The 21506-nt window shown below is 37.5% G+C and overlaps 1 protein-coding gene across 1 annotated transcript in view; it reads left to right on the forward strand.

Annotated features, from left to right (window-relative positions):
- The first annotated feature begins 924 nt into the window (after positions 1-924).
- SLCO1A2 (solute carrier organic anion transporter family member 1A2) overlaps positions 925-21506 on the forward strand; it is a 71264-nt gene continuing 50682 nt past the window's right edge. Inside the window, 4 exon segments of the mRNA XM_017888599.1 lie at positions 925-1017; positions 1137-1258; positions 16241-16382; positions 20513-20645. Of these exon segments, the coding sequence (XP_017744088.1) occupies positions 1199-1258; positions 16241-16382; positions 20513-20645 (335 nt within the window). The 5' untranslated portion in view covers positions 925-1017; positions 1137-1198.

Below are 21506 nucleotides of genomic sequence, written 5' to 3' on the forward strand. Positions count from 1 at the left end.
ACCATGACTGGTACAGAGTAGATGTTCGATAAATATTTGTTGTATCTGTGAGACAATGTGTAAAAATAACAAAACTCAAACATTATAGTGCAGTGACTGTTGCCTTAATATGTGTTTGGGATTCAGCGCGTTTGTAGAGGCAAAGCAGTTGGTTTTTTAAAAAATTAGTGCCATTCAGGATCACATATTAAATGGATATTGTTTAAAGGACTTAATTAATTAATGCTGGGGATACTGTTAAGAAATCATTCTAGAAACTAGAATAAATACTGCCAAAGTGAAACACTTTGGTTTTGATACAAAATATTGCCTTAGTTTCACGATGTAAAACAAACAAAATCTTTGATGGGATTAGTAGGATTTATTTGAGTTTAAGTCAACTTTTTGTTTTACATATAAAAATGTGTGCCTGTATATTATACATATGTACATATATTTCCACATATATCTATACCTATTACATACAGCTACACATAGATATCCATTTATATGTTTAATCTCCTAAGTCTTACATCTTAATTTGCAATTGTGGGATTATTTTCCAGAACATAGAATTGTTTGTTATTTTTACTAGCCTATTTTCATGATTAAAATTCCACGTCTCCCCAGGTTTCCATGTATCAGCAGTGCCCCAGAAAGTGTTTCCCTTCCTGAGACTCTAGGGAAGCCTTGGAATGCAAATAACTTGAAAAGAGAGCCTGGCCAAAAAAAGATTTTTGAGCCTTGGTAGGGTTACTGAAGCAGGTTTTAGCAAAAACACAACTCGAAGTATGTGTGTTATTAAAAGCAGCTATTTTCATGTAAGTCCTTTGGTACTATTTGTTTTGGCTAGAGAAGTGAAAAGCTTTCTTTTAACCATGTGACCGTTATTTTGCAAGATGATAACAAACAATTCTAATATCTTTAATCTCACTGAAGAGTAACCGAAGTTATTTGATGTACCTTTTGAAATAGAAAACCAACAACTAAATCTTCTCTAACACCATGATTTTCTAATCTGTATTAAAAGCATTCCAGGTATTTTTGTAATATAATGGATTTTTCAATTACGTTGTTCATTTTCAGCACTTACTTCAAAAGAATGATGCTTTACATTTTTGTAGTTAATTTAACATATTTTTTTGTTTGCTTAAAAGGGTAGAAGTAAGACTTACCAAGATTTAAAACATACATAGCTTGGAACACCCTGAAGAGCAACATGGGAGAAACTGAGAAAAGAATTGAAACCCATAGAATAAGATGTCTTTCCAAGTTGAAGGTATGGAATTTTTGTATGTGGATATATGTGCATGTACACTAGTTTTTAAAATATGACAGTACTGGTAAAATTGCTCCTATCTGCATGACGTGATCTAATATTAATGCCATACTGCCTGATCTATTGATGATTTCTTGCTTTAAAGAAGTTGGTTTTATAACTGAGAGTGTGTCTAAACAGGATTATTGATGCAGGCAAGTTAGTCCTAAATGGCTTTGAGGGACTTAAATGGAAGACAGGATCCTAAAAATTTCCAGGCACACATACTGTGGCAGGATTTATTTTTCTGGATCAAAGGCCATACTCACTCTTGCAGGGTTTTTAATGCAGAGAAGTGTGGGAGTCACTCTTGGAAAATGGCTCATTGCACAGAAATGCTTTGTTGATTTGTATGCAAAGATTTGTATGCAATTATCCAGCAAAACAAATGTTTTCTTTAAGCTTCAGCAACATAACAATAATTTCCTATAAGAAAAATGGCCATTTTGTCAGCTGTTCTGATGTTTTTTTCTATTTCAGAGAAAATTCTGTTTTCTAGCTTCAATGTCATTTTATATTCAAACAAAATTAGAATTTATTATAAACCAAGGGATTGGACATTTTTCTTGATCCTATAGCTAGTGCCTGCAAGTGGTTTCAAAACTAAAACACTGTCACTCATTTCCTCCCCATCAGAAGTTTGTTTTCTATTTATATATGTGTTGGGGAAATTTAAACATGTATACAAAATTGGAGAATTATGATATAAATCTAAAAAAAATCGACTTGCTTGAAATGTTATGTTAATTATGAAAAACTCTTTGTACTTCGGTTTTCTCATCTGAAAAGGGTAATAACAACATTCCTACCTTATAGGATTCTTTTATGTTTGAAACAATGACTGGAATATTGTAAACTTTCAATAAATATTAGCTATTAATATTAACAGCATTTGTGGAGAAAAGTCAAGTGTTATTTATAAACAAGAGGTCTTTAATTTTTGATTGCTTTGGAGTTTAGCAAGGTTAGATATTGATGTGGATGTTATGACAACATGCTGTAAGCACAAGTTTATCAGGTAAAAGTGAGAGGCAATTGCTTAATAGCAAGTTAGGTTTCTCTGCTTCTCTGAACTTAGAAATATACTCATTAAGCAAAATTCATTAGGAAGCATGAAAGGACTGTTTTCAACAAATTTGCTTTAAACTTTGTTGTTGAAATAAGTTGAAAGGGCATTATTGCTAAAAGCTAGTAGTGGCTTTATAAATATAGAGATTATTTAGCACTAGATGTGGGTCAGAATAGCCACTGATTTCTTTCACTCTGAATAACACCAAACAAGTAGGCCACCCATGTGTTTTAGGGAAAAAGCAATGGGGTCATGATCCATCTAATTTCCTTTCTTAACATGTTAAGTAGAATAAATTATTTTTCCTATTTTGATTTGTACTTGATTTAGCAGGACTTACTTTTAAATATAAAATCTGATTTATAAAACTATGTGAAAATAGTTTACTCTCAAGAATATGCTCTGAGAAGATTTATAGTGGGAAGACAGAATATCCACAAATGGTATTTAATATAAAAAAATAGCTAGAGGTATGGCCATACTATGCTGTAGTCAATCACAGTTTTGATTCACAGTAAGATAGCTATTCAAATTTCTAGGTCCTTTTCACATAAATTTCTAAATTTCTATTTAGGTTTCCCAAAAATAATTGATAAATTTTGGCTTAGGTGTATTGTGTGGTCTGAATGTGTCCCATACAAATTCACATGTTGAAATCCTAACTTCTAAGGTGATGGTAGTAGGAAGTGGGACCTTTGAGAGATGATTAAGTCACAAGGGTAAAGCCTTCATGAATGGGTTCAGTGGCTTTATAATAGAGGACTGAGAGAGATTCATTGCATTTTCTGCCATGTAAAGACACAGTGAGAAAGATGGCAGTTTATGAATCAATATGTGGGGCCTGTAAGCCAAAAATAAAATTCAGTCCTCCCCTCCCAGCCAACACTGAATGGACCTCCTCTTGGTCAAGAGCATTCCAAAGTTAACCAAAAAACAAGTTTAGGCTGTGATGGGAAAGAGGTGTTGGACATGCCTTGTTATACCCTCCTCTCTTTTGGAATTCAGGAATAACCAACCAGCATTAACATCAACACAGACCTTAAGTCTGATAAGAAACATTTATATCTATTCTCTATGAAGCCTGCTTACCTACAGGCTTTATCTGCATGATAAAACCTTGGTCTCCACAAGCCCTTATTGTAAACAAGAAATTATTTTTTATTGTTGATAATAACTCTTCCAACCAATTGCCAGTCAGAATATTTTAAAATCAAACTGTGACCTGCAAGTTCCTGCTTTGAGTTATCTTGCCCTTCACAATGGAACCAATGTAAATCTTATGTGTACTGATTGATGTACTATGTCTTCCTAAAATGTATAAGAGCAAGCTGTACTCCACCTTGGACACATGTTTTTAGGACCTCTCTGAGGCTGTACTGTAGGCATGCCTTAACTTTGGCAAAATAAATTGAGACCTGTCTCAGATACTTTTGGGTTCACAAATTAGCAACCATGAGAGGATTCTGAGTGGAGGTGCCCCTGACCTTTGATAAATCTCCTATGTGTACTTGGTACCAGCCTGAGCTAACCTTATGGCTCAAACTGATAGGACAATTTGCTGAGGCCTGGGAGCCCCTACCCACTCCAGAGAATCCCCAATCTCCCTGAATTTGGTCAAGATCTACAGTTTATTTCTCTCTACAACTCCTCTTTTGAGTTTTACTTGTGTCCAACAAAGAAGGCAAGTTTTCCTGCTCCCATGACAATGGAGAATGGGCAACTCCTTTCTGGAATTTCAGCTAATTTCCAACAGGGAAGGCAAGTTTGAGCTTTTTTTTTTTTTTTTTTTTCAGCTTCTAAGACAGTAAATAGCAGTCTTGAGCCAGGATCTCATTCCTAGATAAGTAGTGGACTTTTCTTTTTTTTTTTTTTTTGTCTCAGAGATTCTCTTTAATTACTAAAAATTAGAATTGACAGCCAGCTAGTCTTAATTTCTCCTTAGCATTAGAGTGCTCAGTAATTGTATTGTTGGGGTTTTTTGTTGTTGTGGTGTTTCACCCATCAGATTTGACCAACTCTACCCAACTTGGTCAAACTCAAATAAGAATTCCAAAGTATGAGCAACCAGGCCTCTGAAGTTGCTAAAATAGCTGAAAAAATGAAAACAAACAAATTATGTACTTGGTTTCTGTTGCAGCTTCCTGTCTTAAAAAGACAATTGCTCTATCATTTTCTTTTCTTCCACCCTATTTCTCCTTCCCCCTTCACTGTCTGGTACCAAAAAAAATCTAGAGAAGGCATCAAATGACTTGAACACCTTAAAGCACTCAGAACAAAGGCATCACTCACCCTTTGTTTCTTTGTGGAGTTTCAAGAGTCATGGGCAGATTCTTCTTAAGGTCTAAAGTGTTCTTATTCAAAGGTAAATAATTTTTGTCTAATTCAGAGGTTATTTAAGGATTATATATAAAATGAGGTAAAAGGACCAGAAAATAAGAGATGTAAAGAAAGTTATAGATATAAAGAGGTATTTTGGTAAGAAAGCTTAAAAGAAAAGAAATTTTATATGAGAAAGAATCTTGCATGATGAATTTTTGTACCAAAATAAAATGACTCGTTGTTAAGAAAGAGAAATATTTAGGTCAAACTAGAAAGTCCAAGAATGTTGTGAATGGTCTGTGTAAGTTGTAATAAGATTAGTAAAACAGGAATTTATTAAAATGTTATGTGATTTAGTTGGCTACAATTAAAATAAATTATAATAAATAATGTTTCTGAAAATTGAACTTTGATATTAAAAATACACTCATGTAACACTAAATAATTGGTTAGAACACGATTTATTAAAAATGTTGAGTTACTCTTAATGCAGGAACTTTAAAATTTTTGAATTCTGTAATCTGTTTCTTTTTAAAATTATTTAGATTGATATCTCAGAACCTGTGCCCTGCTGTGCTTCAGTTTTTTCTCTTTTGAGAAGGCCTGGAATGGCAACTCTCTCCTTCATCTTTTTTTGGCTCTTGTAACTTCTTATTTTTGTTTTTGTTTTTTTCTGAGGCAGGGCCTCACTCTGTCGCCCAGGCTGGAGTGCAGTGGCACCATCTCAGCTCACTGTACCCTCAACCTCCCAGTCTCAAGAAATCCTCCCCTCAGCCTTCTGAGTAGCTGGGACTACAGGTGTGCACCACAAAGCCAAGCTTATTTATTTATTTATTTATTTATTTATGTATTTATTGGTATTTTTTATAGAGATGGAGTTTCGCATGTTGCCCAGACTGGTCTCGAACACCTAGACTCAAATGATCTGTCTGCCTCAGCCTCCCAAAATGCTAGGATTATAGGCATGAACTATGGTGTTCTGGCCTAACTTTTAAGTTAATAGTTGAAACTAAGAAACAGAATTTTGAAAACAGGCAAATGAAAATATTTTGGATCTGTTTTTTTCTGTATATCTGTTATAGCTATATATTTATATGGGTCATGTAGAAGTGATATTTCACTAACAATTTTTATGAAAGACCTCTAATCACTTGGCTAAAAGAAAAGTAAGTGCTTTTCAGACTGAAGGAAGCTACCTAAGATGCCTTTTAATTCATATGATCTTAGTAGTTTTGGGTAAGACTAATTTGGTAAATTTAACCTAAAAATTAGCTCCAGTAATTTAAAATCTTAAAGTCATGTTATGTTAAATTAAATAACCCCTATTTTTTTTTCACTGGGAGTCTGGGTTACTAAGAGTTAAAACAGTAGGAGAGTAAATGGTGTTTTTGGTAAAATTTTAAAAAATACAATGATGTAGCTTTTGCTAAAGAATTTTTTTCTAATTTAGAGACTAAGAGTTATTTTAATTAAAGATAAAAACATGATATAGATAAAACTAAATGGATAAAGAGAGAAATCAAAAGATGAGTGATGAAAAACCTTGACTCCAGGGTGGCTATGTGGTTACCTATGGTAGGGAGCTGCAGCTGAGCTACATTCAATTACAAAAGGTAAAATTCATTAGAATTAGGGATGGATTATACTCCTGAGTATTTGGCTGTCTAAATGCATAAGGAAATACAAGCTAATAAGAAACAAAAAAAGCAAAAATATTCAGTCTCTTGGTTACTGTTATCTGTAATGGCTAAATGAATGTACAAGAATGCTGGGTTGATCCTTAAGGCTGGACCAGGCCCAGATGTGTGTCTGTCCTGCCCTAAGTGCAGTTGGACTGTACAGAACACTCCCAGGGCCAATGGTAATTCAGCACAGAAAGAGGGAGGGCCCCCAGGTCAGAAAGAGCTCCAGAGACCTCATGGCATTGTAGTGCAGGGTGGTGGGCCAAGGTTAGGACACTGCATAAAACAGCAATCTCACTACCTCTACCTGCTCATGCCAGGAGAATCCATAACTACCTAGAGTGAGTAGGCATCTATCCAGCCTAGCAGTAGGATTGATGTCTGTCCAGCCTGGAAGAGGGGCACTAGATGACTCCCTCCCCTTCTGTTGTAAATACCTAATTATCAGATAATTTAAGTTATTCTCATTTGTAACTGCATTTCTGGTTCAGACCAGAGTCCTCTGGTATTAAAAAAAAAAAAAAGGACTGAGTCCTGTCCCTATTTCTCTTCTCTTTCCCATAGATTCCCCCACCTTTCAAACTGTTTTGTATCTATTTCAAAGGAAGATATACCTGAGACTGGGTAATTTATAAAGGAAAAGGAGTTTAATGGACTCACAGTTCCACATGGCTGGGGAGGCCTCACAATCATGACAGAAGGCAAAGTAGGAGCAAAGGCATATCTTATACGGTGGCAGGCAAGAGAGCATGTGCAGGGGAACTGCCTTTTATAAAACCATTAGATCTTGTGAGACTTATTCACTACCATGAGAAAAGCACAGAAAACTCACCCCATGTTTCAATTACCTCCCACACGGTTCCTCCCATGACACATGGGGATTATGGGAGCTACAATTAAAGATGAAATGTTGGTGAGGACACAGCCCAACCATATAATTCTGCCCATGGCCACTGCCAAATCTCATGTCCTCACATTTCAAAACCAATCATGCCTTTCCAACAGTCCCCCAAAGTCTTAACTCATTTCAGTATTAACACAAAAGTCCTAGCTTAGGAGCCGGTAAAATCAAAAGGAAGTTAGTCACTTCCCAGATACAATGGGGGTATAGGCATTGAGTAAATACACCCATTCCAAATGCAAGAAATTGGCCAAAATGAAGAAGATAGACGCCCCGTGCAAGTTTGAAATTAGTGGGCAGTCAAATCTTAAAGCTCCAAAATGATCTCCTTTGACTGCATGTCTCACATCCAGGTCATACTGATGCAAGAGGTAGATTCCCATGGTGTTGGGAAGATCTACCCCTGGGCTTTGCAGGGTACAGTGCCCCTCTCCTGGCTGCTTTCACGGGCTGGTGTTGAGTGTTCTGTGGCTTTTCCAAGTGCACAGTTCAAGCTGTTGATGGATGTATCATTCTGGGATCTGGAGGGTGGTGGTGCTCTTCCCACAGCTCCACCAGGCAGTTCCCCAGTGGAGACTCTGTGTGGGGGCTTCAACCCTACATTTCCCTTCCACTCTGTCCTAGCAGACGTTCTCCATGAGGATCCTGCCCCTGCAGCACACCTCTGCCTGGACATCCAGGTGTTTCCATACATCCTTTGAAATCCAGGCAGAGTTTCCCAAACCTCCATTCTTTAGTTTTATGCACCTGCAGGACCAACCAAAACTTGAGACTTGCACCCTCTGAAGCCATGGCCTGAGTGTACATTGGCTCCTTCTGGGTCCCATGGCTGGGACCCAGAGCACCAAGTCCAAAGACTGCACAAGAAAACCATTTTTTACCCTCCTAGGCCTCTGGGCCTGTGATGGGAGGGGCTACCGTGAAGACCTATCACATGTCCTGGAGACATTTTCCCACTGTCTAGGTGATTAACATTTGGCTTCTCATTACGTATGGAAGTTTCTGCAGCCAGCTTGAATTTCTCCTCAGAAAACGGGTTTTTCTTTTTTTATTGCATCATCAGTCTCCAAATTTTCCTAACTTTTATGCTTTGCTTCCCTTTCAAACATAAGTTCCAATTTCAAACCATATCTTGTGAATTAATAAAATGGAATGCTTTTAAGAGCACCCAAATCACTTCTTGAAAGCTTTATTTTGAAATTTCTTCCACCAGATACCTTAAATTATGTCTCTTAAGTTCAAAGTTCCACTGATCTCTAGTGGAGGGGCAAAATGCTGCCAGTCTTTTTACTAAAGCATAACAAGAATCACCTTTGCTCCAGTTCCCAATACGTTCCTCATCTCCATCTGCGACCACCTCAGCCTGGACTTTATTGTCCATATCATTATCAGCATTTTGGTCAAACCCATTCAACAAGTCTCTACGAAGTTTCAAACTTTCCCACATCTTCCTGTCTTCTGAGCCCTTCAAGCCTCTAGGAAGTTCCAAACTTTCCTACATTTTCCTATTTTCTTCTGAGCCCTCCACACTGTTCTAACCTCTGCCTGTTACCCAGTTCCAAAGTCACTTCCACATTTTTGGGTATCTCTACAGCAGCACTCCACTCTCTGTACCAATTTACTGCATTAGTCCATTTTATACTGCTGTGAAGAAATACCTGAGACTGGGTAATTTATAAAGAAAAAGAGGTTTAATGAACTCACAGTTCCATATGGCTGGGGAAGCCTCACCATCATGGTGGGAGATGAAGGAGGAGCAAAGGCATGTCTTACATGATGGCAAGAGAGCATGTGCCAGGGAACTGCCCTTTATAAAACCATCAGATCTTGTGAGACTTATTCACTATCACAGAACAGCATGGGAAAACCCACCCCCATGATCCAATTACTTCCCACTGGGTCCCTCTCACAACATGTGGGGATTATGGGAGCTACTATTCAAGATGAGATTTTGGTGGGGACACAGCCAAACCATATCACATGGCAAATTTGAAGATTAAGTGCTACATGGACACTCCAGGTGACATTAATACCACAGAATCACATCCTGATCAAATTTGCTGTCCTCATGGGTCTTATAGATGCTTAATAAAACATTGGGGTAATTAACAAAGAATAATGAGAAAGGCAAAAGGGAGTCAGAGGACTCACCCCAGAGGGTGATGAAAATATTTGGATGTTTCATAAAAAATGAAATAAATAAAATGAAAATCAATGGGATTGAAACAAAGGTCGTTACAACACTATCAAAGGTTGGGTGGACCAAGGGGAACCCCTACTGGTCCTCCAACATTAAAAGGCCGCATACCTGTTTTCTGCATTTGCCCCAGATTGGGGAAATTGAAGAAACAGCAAAAGGCAAAGGTTATAATGAAGGAGCTGACATTACCTGGGGTAATGCTGAGGTAAATTAAGATGAAGATTGAAAAAAGAGCCTAAGTCCCTTGGCTCAATCCCCTGCTGGGAACTCAAATCACTTTTCACCAGAAAAAGTAAAATGGTCTGGGGGTAGAAAAGAAAAGTTCCTTGAACCAGAACATAGAAATGTACAGGTTGATAGGATTATGAAACTTGAGATGTCTACACAGCCTGTATGTCAGGTAATTTTAACTCCTTTACCTAAATGTCTTGTGAAAATTGGTATTGTACCTGATTGGGGGATGTTTCTCCTATCAAGTACCATGAAACTGAAGTCACGTAAATATTCCCTTTGAGGAATGTTAATTGAACTCACTAAATGGAAACTAGTAAGTTTGCCTGAGCCTACAGAATGTATGGTAGAAGCTGAAGGGCCAGTAGGGAACAATTCTCCACTTCATATCCCTGTGTGGAGCACTTATTAGGGCTTATGGTAAAAGACTGGGAGCACTTCCCAGTGACAAATACTGGACTAGAGAATTTCCAGTTGAGGGACATTTACGGCCTTGTTATGGAATGTTAACTGAAGCTACTCCTTTGCTAATGGAAATAATGGTGCCCTAAAGAGTTCCATAATAACTTAAAAATTGTTTACATAGGATCTTGCTACCTGAGGATGCAAAGAGGAGATACTTATGAGCAAAGAGCATTCTTTTTCCCCTAGGGCTGACTCTTAACTCTGTGAGGAGTTGCTAGATTCTACAGTGCCTGATAAACAGCTCTCATATGACAAGAACTGCTTAGCATGTGAATGGCAATTCAAGGTGAACAAAGGACATGTTGTTTGGAAGGCTGATGCTCTGGTTAAAGAGTCAAGGGAATCTTTTTCTTTTAAATTATTTATTCTTTAGAGCAATTGGGTGCAGTATGTTTTTATGAACAAATTTACCTTTCTCTCCAAGTTCTCCAAAATTTGGAAACCGTGAGTATTCTGGTTTTATCACAATATAGTTATTTGCATAAGTTGAGTAAGAGTCTTTTGTTTTAAAACAGGACAATTGGAGACACTGGTTATTTTACCAAGCCTTTGAGTACAATAACATATTTTCAGGTAAATTTCCAGCAAAGCCAACTTAAAAAGAGCCTATATGGTCAGTCAATTTCTTGCTGCACTTTATGCAAATAGTCAGGCCAAGTATAATAAGCCTAAAACTTATTTTTACACACAAATCGGTCTTACTATAATTTGTCTTTAATAGAAAAGGAGGGCTAGAGGGAGAGAAAATTTTTTTCAAAGGAAAAGTTTAACACGCGTTACTAGATTTCAGCCCCGACTTCTGTTTTTGAATGCAGATTGATTCATGAATTATTTCTTGGCTATAATAATCCTCTAAAGAATAGCAGAGTATAGTTTTCTTCATATTTTAGTTGAATCCATAATGAAATAGCTTCTGTTTTCCATTCTGACACACAAATACTCTTTTGATTGTCAAAATATTAACGTTATTTATCTCTCCTTGATTTACTTCCAAAGAAATTGGAATCATCGTATTCTCAAGACTAGAGATGTAATTCTCTCTCGTTTGGCATCCCACTGAGCCCGATCTGTTTTTCACTGTAAATGCCCTTCTGTTAAGACTATACAAGCACCCTCCCTCTAGGCCTAAGGACTGCTGCAGAAGAGGTGGGTGTGAGAGACTGTAAGGGCTAGGTTTGAGGAAGTGAATTAGTTCAGATCATCCAAATCAAGGATGGATACACAGATGCCTAAACATCTGGTAAAACAAAGGTTTTTGCCTTCTGAGCTGTTATGTGGCATCTTTTCATCCAGCCTAATCATAAAGAATGTCATGCCTTTTGTAGAATTAAAAGAAAATAACTACTGAGAGGATAAAGGTACCTTGTGACAAAGCCTTCTGGATATAAGACTCCCAGTTATGAGTTGTGCAGATAGATATGTATTTTTAAATTTTATTTTCATTTATTTATTTCTTTTTTGAGACTCAGTCAGGGTCTCACTCTGTCACCCAGGCTGGAGTGTAGTGGCGCCATCATGGCTTACTGCAGCCTTGACCTTCTGGACTCAGATGATCCTCACGCCTCAGCCTCCCAGGTAGCTGGCACTACAGTCATGCACCACCATAACTGGCTAGCTTTTTGTCTTTTTGTATTTTTTTAGAGACAGGGTTTTGCCATGTTGCCCAGGCTGGTCTCAAAATCCTGGGTATATAGATGTGAGCCACGGTGCCCGGCCAGTATATATTAAAAAAATTTTTTTCAGAACAATGCTTATGTTTTGTGTAGTTAATTGCTGTAAGTCCATAACTAAAACCAAGATTATAGTAGCTCGATGCATAGAAGTTAAAGATAAGTCAGTTTTGTAACCTGGCCTTTGCTTTTTGTTTGTTGGCTTTTTACTGAAAAAATTTAAGGGGTAATGAATGCTCGTCAATGTCTGTTCCTATCTGGCTTAGAACATTTAATTTACTATAAATCTTTTGACTCTAAGTCCCTTGGCCATAGGGGGTCCCACCGAGGGACAGGATGGATCTCAAGTAGGCAGCCATGCCACCCCAACAATGGTATGAGACGAAATAAAAATTTGGTAGATATTGTTGTTGCCTCTGGCAAATCTTAGCTGGAAGAGGGAGAATGTAAAGCAAAAATAAAATTCTGAGGACCCTAACCATCTGAATGGACCCTTCCTCTCAGCCAAAGGCATTCCAAAATTAATCTGAAAAGCAAGTTTAGGCCATGATGGGAAGGGGGGTGGGTCAGACACGCCTCATTGTACCCTCCTACCTTTTGGAGTTCAGCAAAAACCAGCCAGAACTAACATCAACACAGACTTTAAGTCTGACAAGAAACATTTACATCTATTGTTTCTGAAGCCTGCTACCTAGAGGCTTTATCTGCATGATAGAACCTTGGTCCTCACAAGTCCTTAATATAACCCAGATATTACTTTCTATTGATAATAACTCTTCCAACCAATTGCCAATCAGCACATTTTAAAACTTTAAAACTACCTATGACCTGGAACCCCCTGCTTCGAGTTGTCCTGCCCTTCCAGATTGAACTGATGTAAATCTTACATGTACTGACTGATATATTATGTCTCCCTAAAATGTATAAAAGCAAGCTGTACCCTGACCATCTTGGGCACATGTTGTCAGGACCTCTTGAGGCTGTGTTATGGCCACATCCTCAACCTTGGCAAAATAAACTTTCTAAATTGATTGAGAACTGTCTCAGATACTTTTGAGTTCACAGGCATCAGCCAATCCAAATTTGCTAGTGCCTTGCTCTTGGACTTTCCAGTCTTTGGAACTATGATAATTAAATTTCTGTTGTTTATAAGCCACTCAGCTTAGGGTATTTTGTTGTAGCAGCCCAGATGGATGAAAACACTATATTTAATCTTATTCAATTTCATTTTACTCTCAGCTCTGATTTCTTCAAGATGTTTTTGATACTTACTCTGTCATTAATTCAGTGAGCTTGTATTGGGTGCCTGCTATTTGTCAGGCAATTAAGGAGCACCAGAGCCACAAGGGTAAATAACATATGGCTCCTGTCTCTGACTTGTTCACAGAATAATGAGAGAGGAACTTATAGACATATAAATAAAGAGGAACTTATATAAATGAAGTGCACTGTAATAGAGGTTGTAATGGAGTTAGGCACACAGTAGGGTGGGAAGATAAAGAGTGAATGAATGGTTAGGGCTTACCTGGGGAGTACACAGGCAAAAGAGGCTTCACAATAGAAGTAATAAAATACCTGAGTCTTGAAAATGAATTGTATATTTACCAGATGAACAAAGGGAAAAAAGGCATTATAACTGGAGGAATATTATATAAAAGCACTGAACTATAAAATGGCATGGTTAATTAACACAGCTACAGGTGGAACATTGTGTCTAAGGACAAGCAACAGGAGGTGATACTGAAATATAGATGAGACTTTGTTTACTATCTTAAAAATCAGAGATTTTTGTTTATGGGAACTACTGAAAAGTTTTAAGAAGTAGAATCACATGCTAACTATGTATGTTATTAATTCATTTAACAAAAAAAATTACAATCCAAATTACTGGAGGTGGCATGTGAAAGAGAGGTTGGAGGTAGACAAGGCTAGAGGAGACTAAATAGGATTTCAATTGTCTGAGCTAAACTGTTCATACATATGAGAGGTTTCATCATATGTGTGGTAGTTAAAGGCATGGAGGGGCATGAGACATCCTAAAGAGAGCATGCATAGCAAAAGGGTAGGGAATACAAGACAGAGGCCTGAAAGTGTTGACCAAATAAGAGAAGACTGAGTAGAAAGAATCTAGCAGTTAGTCAGAGATACAGGTATGCATGGGTGAGGGAATTTCAGGAAGAAAAGAGAGATCGACAGTATCAAATGACTGAGAGTCTTGAAGTAAGCTGATAATTCAGACATAGTTTGTGGATTTGGGATATTTGGGAATAAGGAAGTTGTTTATGACCTTTTGTGGAGGTAATTTCAAGAAATACCAGGCTATAGCAGACTATAGGGCGGATGGAAGGTTAAACGGTACAGACAATGAGTCTAGACTATTCTTCTAAACAGCTTTGTGGTAGCTAGAGTAGCTATCCATCAAGACTGAGGGAAGGTTTTTTTTTTTTTTTTTTTCCCTCAAAAGACAAGAATTATCTTGGCTATCTTAATAAGCTAGTGGGGAAAGAAGCAATCAAGCAATAGAGTGTGAGGTTGAAAATAGAGAGAAAAGGCTGGGCACAGTGGCTCCTGCCTGTAATTCCAGTATTTGGGAGGCTGAGGTGAGTGGATCACCTCAGGTCAGGAGTTCAAGATCAGCCTGGCCAACATGGTGAAACCCTGTCTCTACTGAAAAAACAAAAGCTAGCTGGTCATGGTGGCACACACTTGTAGCCCCAGCTACTTGGGAGCCTGAGGTGGGAAAATTGCTTGAACCTGGGAGGTGGAGGTTGCAGTCAGCCAAGATTATGCCACTGCACTCCAGCCAGGGTGACAGAGTAAGACTGTCTCAAAAAAGTAAAAGATAAGTAAATAAAAAGTGAGAAAAAAGAGCAATATGGATGAACTAGAATCTCAGAAATGGGAAGAATGGATTCAACAGCAAGATTGGAGGGATTTTATTGTACAAGAAAGGGACACCAATCTTTCTAAAGACATAGGCAAATTAGAGAAGGTAGGGACAGAGGTAAGTTTGCAGGTGAAGTTGCTGATATCATTTACTGGCCATGAAGAAAGAGCATGTGGCTGGGTTGGAGACTGAGAAACAGAAAAGATTGTGAGTTAATTTGAAAGGAATATGTGAAGTAGAGAATAAGTTGTGTGATTGGCTTAAGACTGGAGGTGTGGAAGGTGGAAGGTGTGAGAATTTTAAGAATTTGAGCATGCTAGCTAGATAGTAGGTCAAATGGTCTCCCAGGATGCAAATGTCATCAGAAAATATCTTTAATAGGACCAAACAAAAATCCCTATCCCGTGTGACTGAAGACCACCATTCAAGTTGACATAAATCTATAATTTGTTCATTTTGAAGCAGTAATTAATCTACCTAACTATAGTATTACCAGTAGACAGTGCTCCTGTTTTAAAACCTCTTACTAAAAGCTATCTTTTTAAATTTAATAAACCTATCAGAATTTTAACTTTTCATATTTTTAGTAAAACCATAGCAGCTCCTGGTGATCACAGTGGTTCTATCTGTGAACTCATCCCTGATGTTGTTATGGATTGCTCAACCTCACTGTTTCCTGGAACTATACCAATTCATAGGAAGTATGATTGATAAAACATATGGAAATTTATAGTATACATATTAGGCAGGCAATAAGAATAAACAGAAGCCAAGGGTCCATGTGAGCTGATTCTCCAAGGTTCAGGAAAGCTTCCCAAAATAAATGGAGTCTCATTTTTGTGTGCTCCTCCATTTACACTGCAGCTGAGAAACCCTGAAAACACTGTGTCCTGGGCTTACATGCCTTAGACACAACTGGGATTGCTGAGCTCAAGGGTTGCAGAGCATCCTACTATGGGAAGAATGAGAACATAACTCAGGTTGTTCTGGATATTTCCTTCATTGCTGAGAATGCAGAATGTTTCTGACCAAGAATTGCAAGCAAGAACAGGAAAGAGTGGGGTCGGCCAAGGTAATCTGGGGCCCTACTGTTTTGCAGAGAGAATTTAAGTGTATTTAATACCGAAATAATGTCTTTGTGTAATTCTGCATTCTTTCTTTTCATTACAGTATATGTATGAGTTCTTTTGTACTTTAGACATCATTGTAGTTCTGAAGACCTGTTTAAAGCATCAGCTATGTATTACTTTGAATGACTTTGTTTCTATGTATGCACCAGTATGCTTATACAATATTGAGGCTGCAACTGCCTACAAAATTAGCCTCACTTTGAGTTTTCAAAGAGAAATCACAGTATGACAGACAAGGGGAACAAACTACATTTTACAGTTTCTTGCAGATTCAAAGGTTACTTAAGTTGGAGACAGTCAGTCTTATGGTGGAAGGCATTTTGTCAACAGACAGCAAGTATACAATTTAAAAATAAATATTTCTATGTTTTCTTATATTTTTTTCCTAGATGTTTCTGTTGGCAATAACATGTGCATTTGTATCCAAAACCCTATCTGGATCTTATATGAATTCCATGCTCACTCAAATAGAGAGACAATTCAACATCCCAACATCTCTAGTTGGATTTATTAATGGAAGCTTTGAGATTGGTAATGAATTATTTTTGCATTTCTTCTTTTTGTATTTTGTCTTATCTATGGAACATGTCTGAATTTTATTCTCCTTATTTGCTGTTTTAGGTCATTTAATCTGACTGAGTTGGATGTTTTCTAAAACTGATTAGCTAAGCTCAGAATATGCTTGGAAATAATTCATTTAAATATTACCTCGTATTAACACCTAAATATTGCCACATATCCCACCATTGTTCTTTTTATTCTAATAGTTTCTTAGTTATGCAGCACGAGTAGCAGAGTATTTACAGTATTTATATTTAAATCTATCATTTGATAACCCTAAGGGAAACTAAGGCCTCCATCTTTGTATTTAGAAGATACAAAGGTATAAGACCGCCAAGCACGGTGACTCACGCCTATAATCCCAGCACTTTGGGAGGCCGAGATGGGCGATCATGAGGTCAGGAGATTGAGACCATCCTGGCTAACATGGTGAAGCCCTGTCTCTGCTAAAAACACCAAAAAATTAACCGGACATGATCGCGGGCACCTGTGGTCCCAGCTGCTCGGGAGACTGAGACAGGAGAATGGTGTGAACCTGGGAGGCAGAGCTTACAGTGAACCGAGATTGCCATAGAACTCCAGTCTGGGTGACAGAGTGAGATTCTGTCTCAAAAACAAACAAACAAACAAACAAACAAACAAACAACAACAAAAACAAAGGTGGAAGACCTAGAAGATGTAGAAGATACTGTTGGAGACCAAGGAAATTGCCTTACAAATGAAAATGCAAATATTTTTCTGCTATTTGGTCTGGGAGGTTAACAATTTTTTTTTTCCAAGTACAGAGAGAAGAAAAGATTGCTTTTATATCTCTCTGAATTTATTTCAGAGGCAGCCTCTAGGGAATAATAAAGTCTACTCGTAGATTCTAATTTTTGTGGATAACTGGGAATATGTGACCACAGAGAGGGAGAATGAGGGAAAGAAGGATTTCTTCCAAGAAAAAAGTTATATAGAAATATGAGTGCCACTCTTTTCTAGTTTTATAATAGCTTCCACTTTCTTCAAGGTGATAATTGCCTTTAATATAAATATATTTAAAAAATCAGGATTGAGGAGAAGCAAAACTGAAATAAGTGATTCTTGATCTTATCTACTAGTGTTCAACTCCCTTAGATCTTACCCTGTATCACCTGTGTGCTGATCCCAGTGAGAGAGTTAGAACTAACTCCATGTATAGCCCACAAATTGACTCAGTTCATAATCTAACGGAAGGTAGAGAAGCAAATAATGATAACATTAATTGAATGAAGTAAGTTTGGTAGCGTAAATATATACAAGGTCTTACAGGAACAGAAGAAGCATGGACTCATTTAGGGAAGACAGATTCTCAGAGGATGACTAAAAGTTTTCTAGGAGAAGAAACGAGGTTAAGCAAATGTGAAGAAAAATCCAGTAGAAGAAGCCTAAGAATGACACAGCGTAATAGACTATGTGAGGAGCAACATTCATCTTGATAACATTGACTAGCCAAGATAAAGTTGGAAAGGATTAGGATGTGAGCCTGGAGAAATGGGCAGGGGTGAGAAATGGGTTAATGAGAGCTTTGTGTGCCTGCTGTGGCATTTACCTTTTAATCCTCTAGATGAGGGAGTGTCACTGAGGATTGGAAGGGGTTATTAACCTTTCTGTGCCAAGGACTCTTTTAGCATTCTAACACCGTACGATTGTGGAATAATAATTTTAATTGGACAAAAAAGAACTACATGGGTGCAAAGCAAGCCAGTTATATTGAAGTAGAATTACCAAAATATTAAAACAAATTTTTATATAGTAATATTTATACTTTTAATCAACCTATTAAATAAAAAAGTTACTAATTTTAAAGTAATTATTGTGTCAATATTTTGAACTGTTTGCAACGGCCATATTGTCATCTGAATATATCTGTGACTTCTATTGCTGACAATTGGTGACAATGTTAACATTGTAGTTATGTGAGTCTGAAGCACTGGGGAACTATCTGGGCTGGAGCTATTGATTAGCAAGTAAGTAGGCGTTTGCTAAAACTAGAGAGATAATTTATGAAGTTATTCAGGGAGAGGATATAGGATGATAATTACAATGGACAAAGAATAGATCCTGAGCTCTACAAACATTTAAGGCACAGGTAGAAGAAAAGGAGTCTTGACAATGTTAAGAGAAGGAATGGTCAGAGAAACAAGAGGGGGAACCAGGAGAAAACAGTATTATGAAAGACAAAAGAGTAGAAATTTGAAAAAAAAAAATGTATCAGAGGTGTGAAAAGCATTAGAAATACCCAGTTAGATAAGGATGAAGAACTATTCCCTGGGTTTCATAATATGGAGATAACTGATGATCTTTGTCAGGGCACTAGCAAATTTAGAAGCTAGGAAGCAGTGAAGGTAGGAGCGACGTTAGGGGATTAGGGAGGGGGAAAAGTGGAATCTAAGAATACGGATGAATGTTCTGGGAAGTTTGGAGAGAAACTAGAGAATATGTGTAGCCTAAGTCTAGTTGAGAGAGAGGCTTAAAATACATATGAGAGATTTTAATTACTAGAGTAAGTGGCTGAAGAAAATGGCAGTGCCCTGGTGATGTGTTTAGTGTCAGATGGTAAGATGGGCACCCCAGCCTCTCAAACCGAAGGAAGGTGGCAAAGCCTTCTGGTGGAAAACTCAAATGCCTTCATGTTCGATTGCCCCAAATTTCTTGATAATGTAGAAAATATTAACAATTTCTACAACTAGTGGGTGGTGATAGCTTGAGGAGAATGATGAAGATTAGAAATACTGTGAAATTTACAAATGCCAATAAACATATTACTTAGCTTACATTTCCTCAGTCAGTTTTACAGGGAGCATTCTCCATACCTTTGAAAAAAATTACTTACCTTTCCCCATGCTTTCTCATTGCAATTATTTCCTGACAGAGCAAGGCAGTTTAAAACACGAACTCACTCTTACATGAAGAAGGAAAGTTCTTCCTTTCTTCTCCTTTCAAAAAATAGATACGAATTTCAAACAGTGGCCTCTAGAGACACTACCTTCAACACAGATGGCTTTGGTGATAGATTTTAGAAACCTAGAGAGGTCAACGTGGCTGATATAGTTATTGACGTGGGGCACGCTCCATATAAAATAATGTACAAATGGACGTATATTTTACATACAGGGCAGACTAGAGAAAAATATAGATGGAAAGAAAAGTTTTCAAAATATATACCACTTAGAAGATTATTAACTCCTTGAGGAAAAAATTTTTTGAAATTTTTATAATCTTGAGTCATTGCAGAGGCATTCTTTATATATAGTGGGAGCAAGGTAAATATTATTTACTGAATTAAAAAATGTATGGTTGGCAAAAAACTTACTCACGTATTTGTTTTTTTCAAGTCTTTACTCCACACTCTTTAAGGATCTGTCCATCAGTTGGGCCTTCCCCCATTAGTTTCTTTATTCTAAAGCTTCATCCTAAGACATGGGGATACATTTTTCATTGCTATTTTATTCCTCAAATCCAGACTCACTGAAGACCCAGAAGAAGGGGAGGGGTCTACTAATTTTACTTAACTACAGTGTCTGATCTAGGGAAAGAAGTAGAAAAAAAAAAAAAATAGATCCTTGTCTTGGTCATGTTGACCAAAATGAAGGTATTTTTAAATAATGAGTTACAAAACACTCAGCTATCTAAATTTGACTTTTGCTTCTCTTTCCGGGCATAGGAAAACATGATAACGTTCTATGGAGTAGGCACCGAGAGAGAGGCCAGAGGTCACATGCAGGCTGACACCTTCTTTTGCACCGCATTTCCCAAGTCTAGATAGTCACAAATAGAGCCTTTCAAATTTCCTATAACCATTCTTTAGTCTCTTTCACTGGTTTCTCTTCTTCTCCTCTCTATAAACGCTGGTGTTTCAGAGATAGCTGTTTCTGTATCTGCCTACATTGCAAAACAGAACCTTTCTTCGGGGCAGGGATTGTGTTATATTCGTTTATTATTTAATGCAACCCTAGCACAAATCCCAGTATTTAAGATAGTTGTTATGCAGTAAACGCTAGAATGTAAATGATCGGGTGAGGCTGTTAACTAAGACTTTGTTCATACTTTTAAAAATGATTATTCTCAATTTTTCCTAGGAAATCTTTTGTTGATTATATTTGTGAGTTATTTTGGAACCAAACTGCATAGACCTATAATGATTGGCATTGGATGTGTGGTTATGGGCTTAGGCTGTTTCTTAAAATCACTACCTCATTTCCTCATGAACCAGTAAGTATTCCAGTCTGCTAATTTTGGGTGGTCAAATTTCACTTGCAGGAAATGAAGCTCGCACTATCCTCTCAAGGAGCAAAGCTTTCCAACAGCATAGAGCACTGTAATGGGAAGGGGAAGGTGCACATTCTGTTCCATCTGTCTATTTGGTGCTTTTGGCTGCCTCACTTCCACTTACGTAGTCAGTTTTGTCAATTTACACAATGGGGATTTGACACCTTTTCTTGTGGAGTTGAGTCTGGTGAAAAGATTCTCAGGACCAGCCAAAACTTGGGATTATTCCCTTCTCAGGACCATGTAAATACTTCTAATTATAAAGAGGTTCTTCTTAATTGCAGGTCACCAAGGGACAGACCAGTCTGAAGGTTGATTTTTCTTTTAATTTTTACCAAAGTAACTACGTACAAAGTCATAAAATAGAAATTATACAAAAGGCTTATATTGACAAAAAGTTCTCCCTTGTCACTTATTACTGCTTTCCAGAGGCAAACACTTATAACTTTTAGCTCTTTCTTCTATTAGCTTCCAATTTCTTTCTTTCTTTTTTTTTTTTCTGTTTTTCTGTTTTTATTATTTATTTATTTATTTTGAGACAGAGTCTCTCTTGCTCTGTCACCCAGGCTGGAGTGCAGTGGCGCGATCTTGGGTCACTGCAACCTCCGCCTCCAGCGTTCAAGCAATTTTCCTACCTCAAGCCTCCCTAGTAGCTGGGACTACAGGTATGCGCCACCATGCCTGGCTAATTTTTTGTATTTTTAGTAGAGACGGGGATTTCACTGTGTTAGCCAGGAAGGTCTCAATCTCCTAACCTCGTGATCTGCCTGCCTCGGCCTCTGTTTTTATTTTATTTATTATTTA

The sequence above is a fragment of the Rhinopithecus bieti genome, unplaced genomic scaffold (assembly GCF_001698545.2).
Source record: "Rhinopithecus bieti isolate Rb0 unplaced genomic scaffold, ASM169854v2 scaffold_15769, whole genome shotgun sequence".
Classification (NCBI taxonomy): Eukaryota; Metazoa; Chordata; class Mammalia; order Primates; family Cercopithecidae; genus Rhinopithecus; species Rhinopithecus bieti.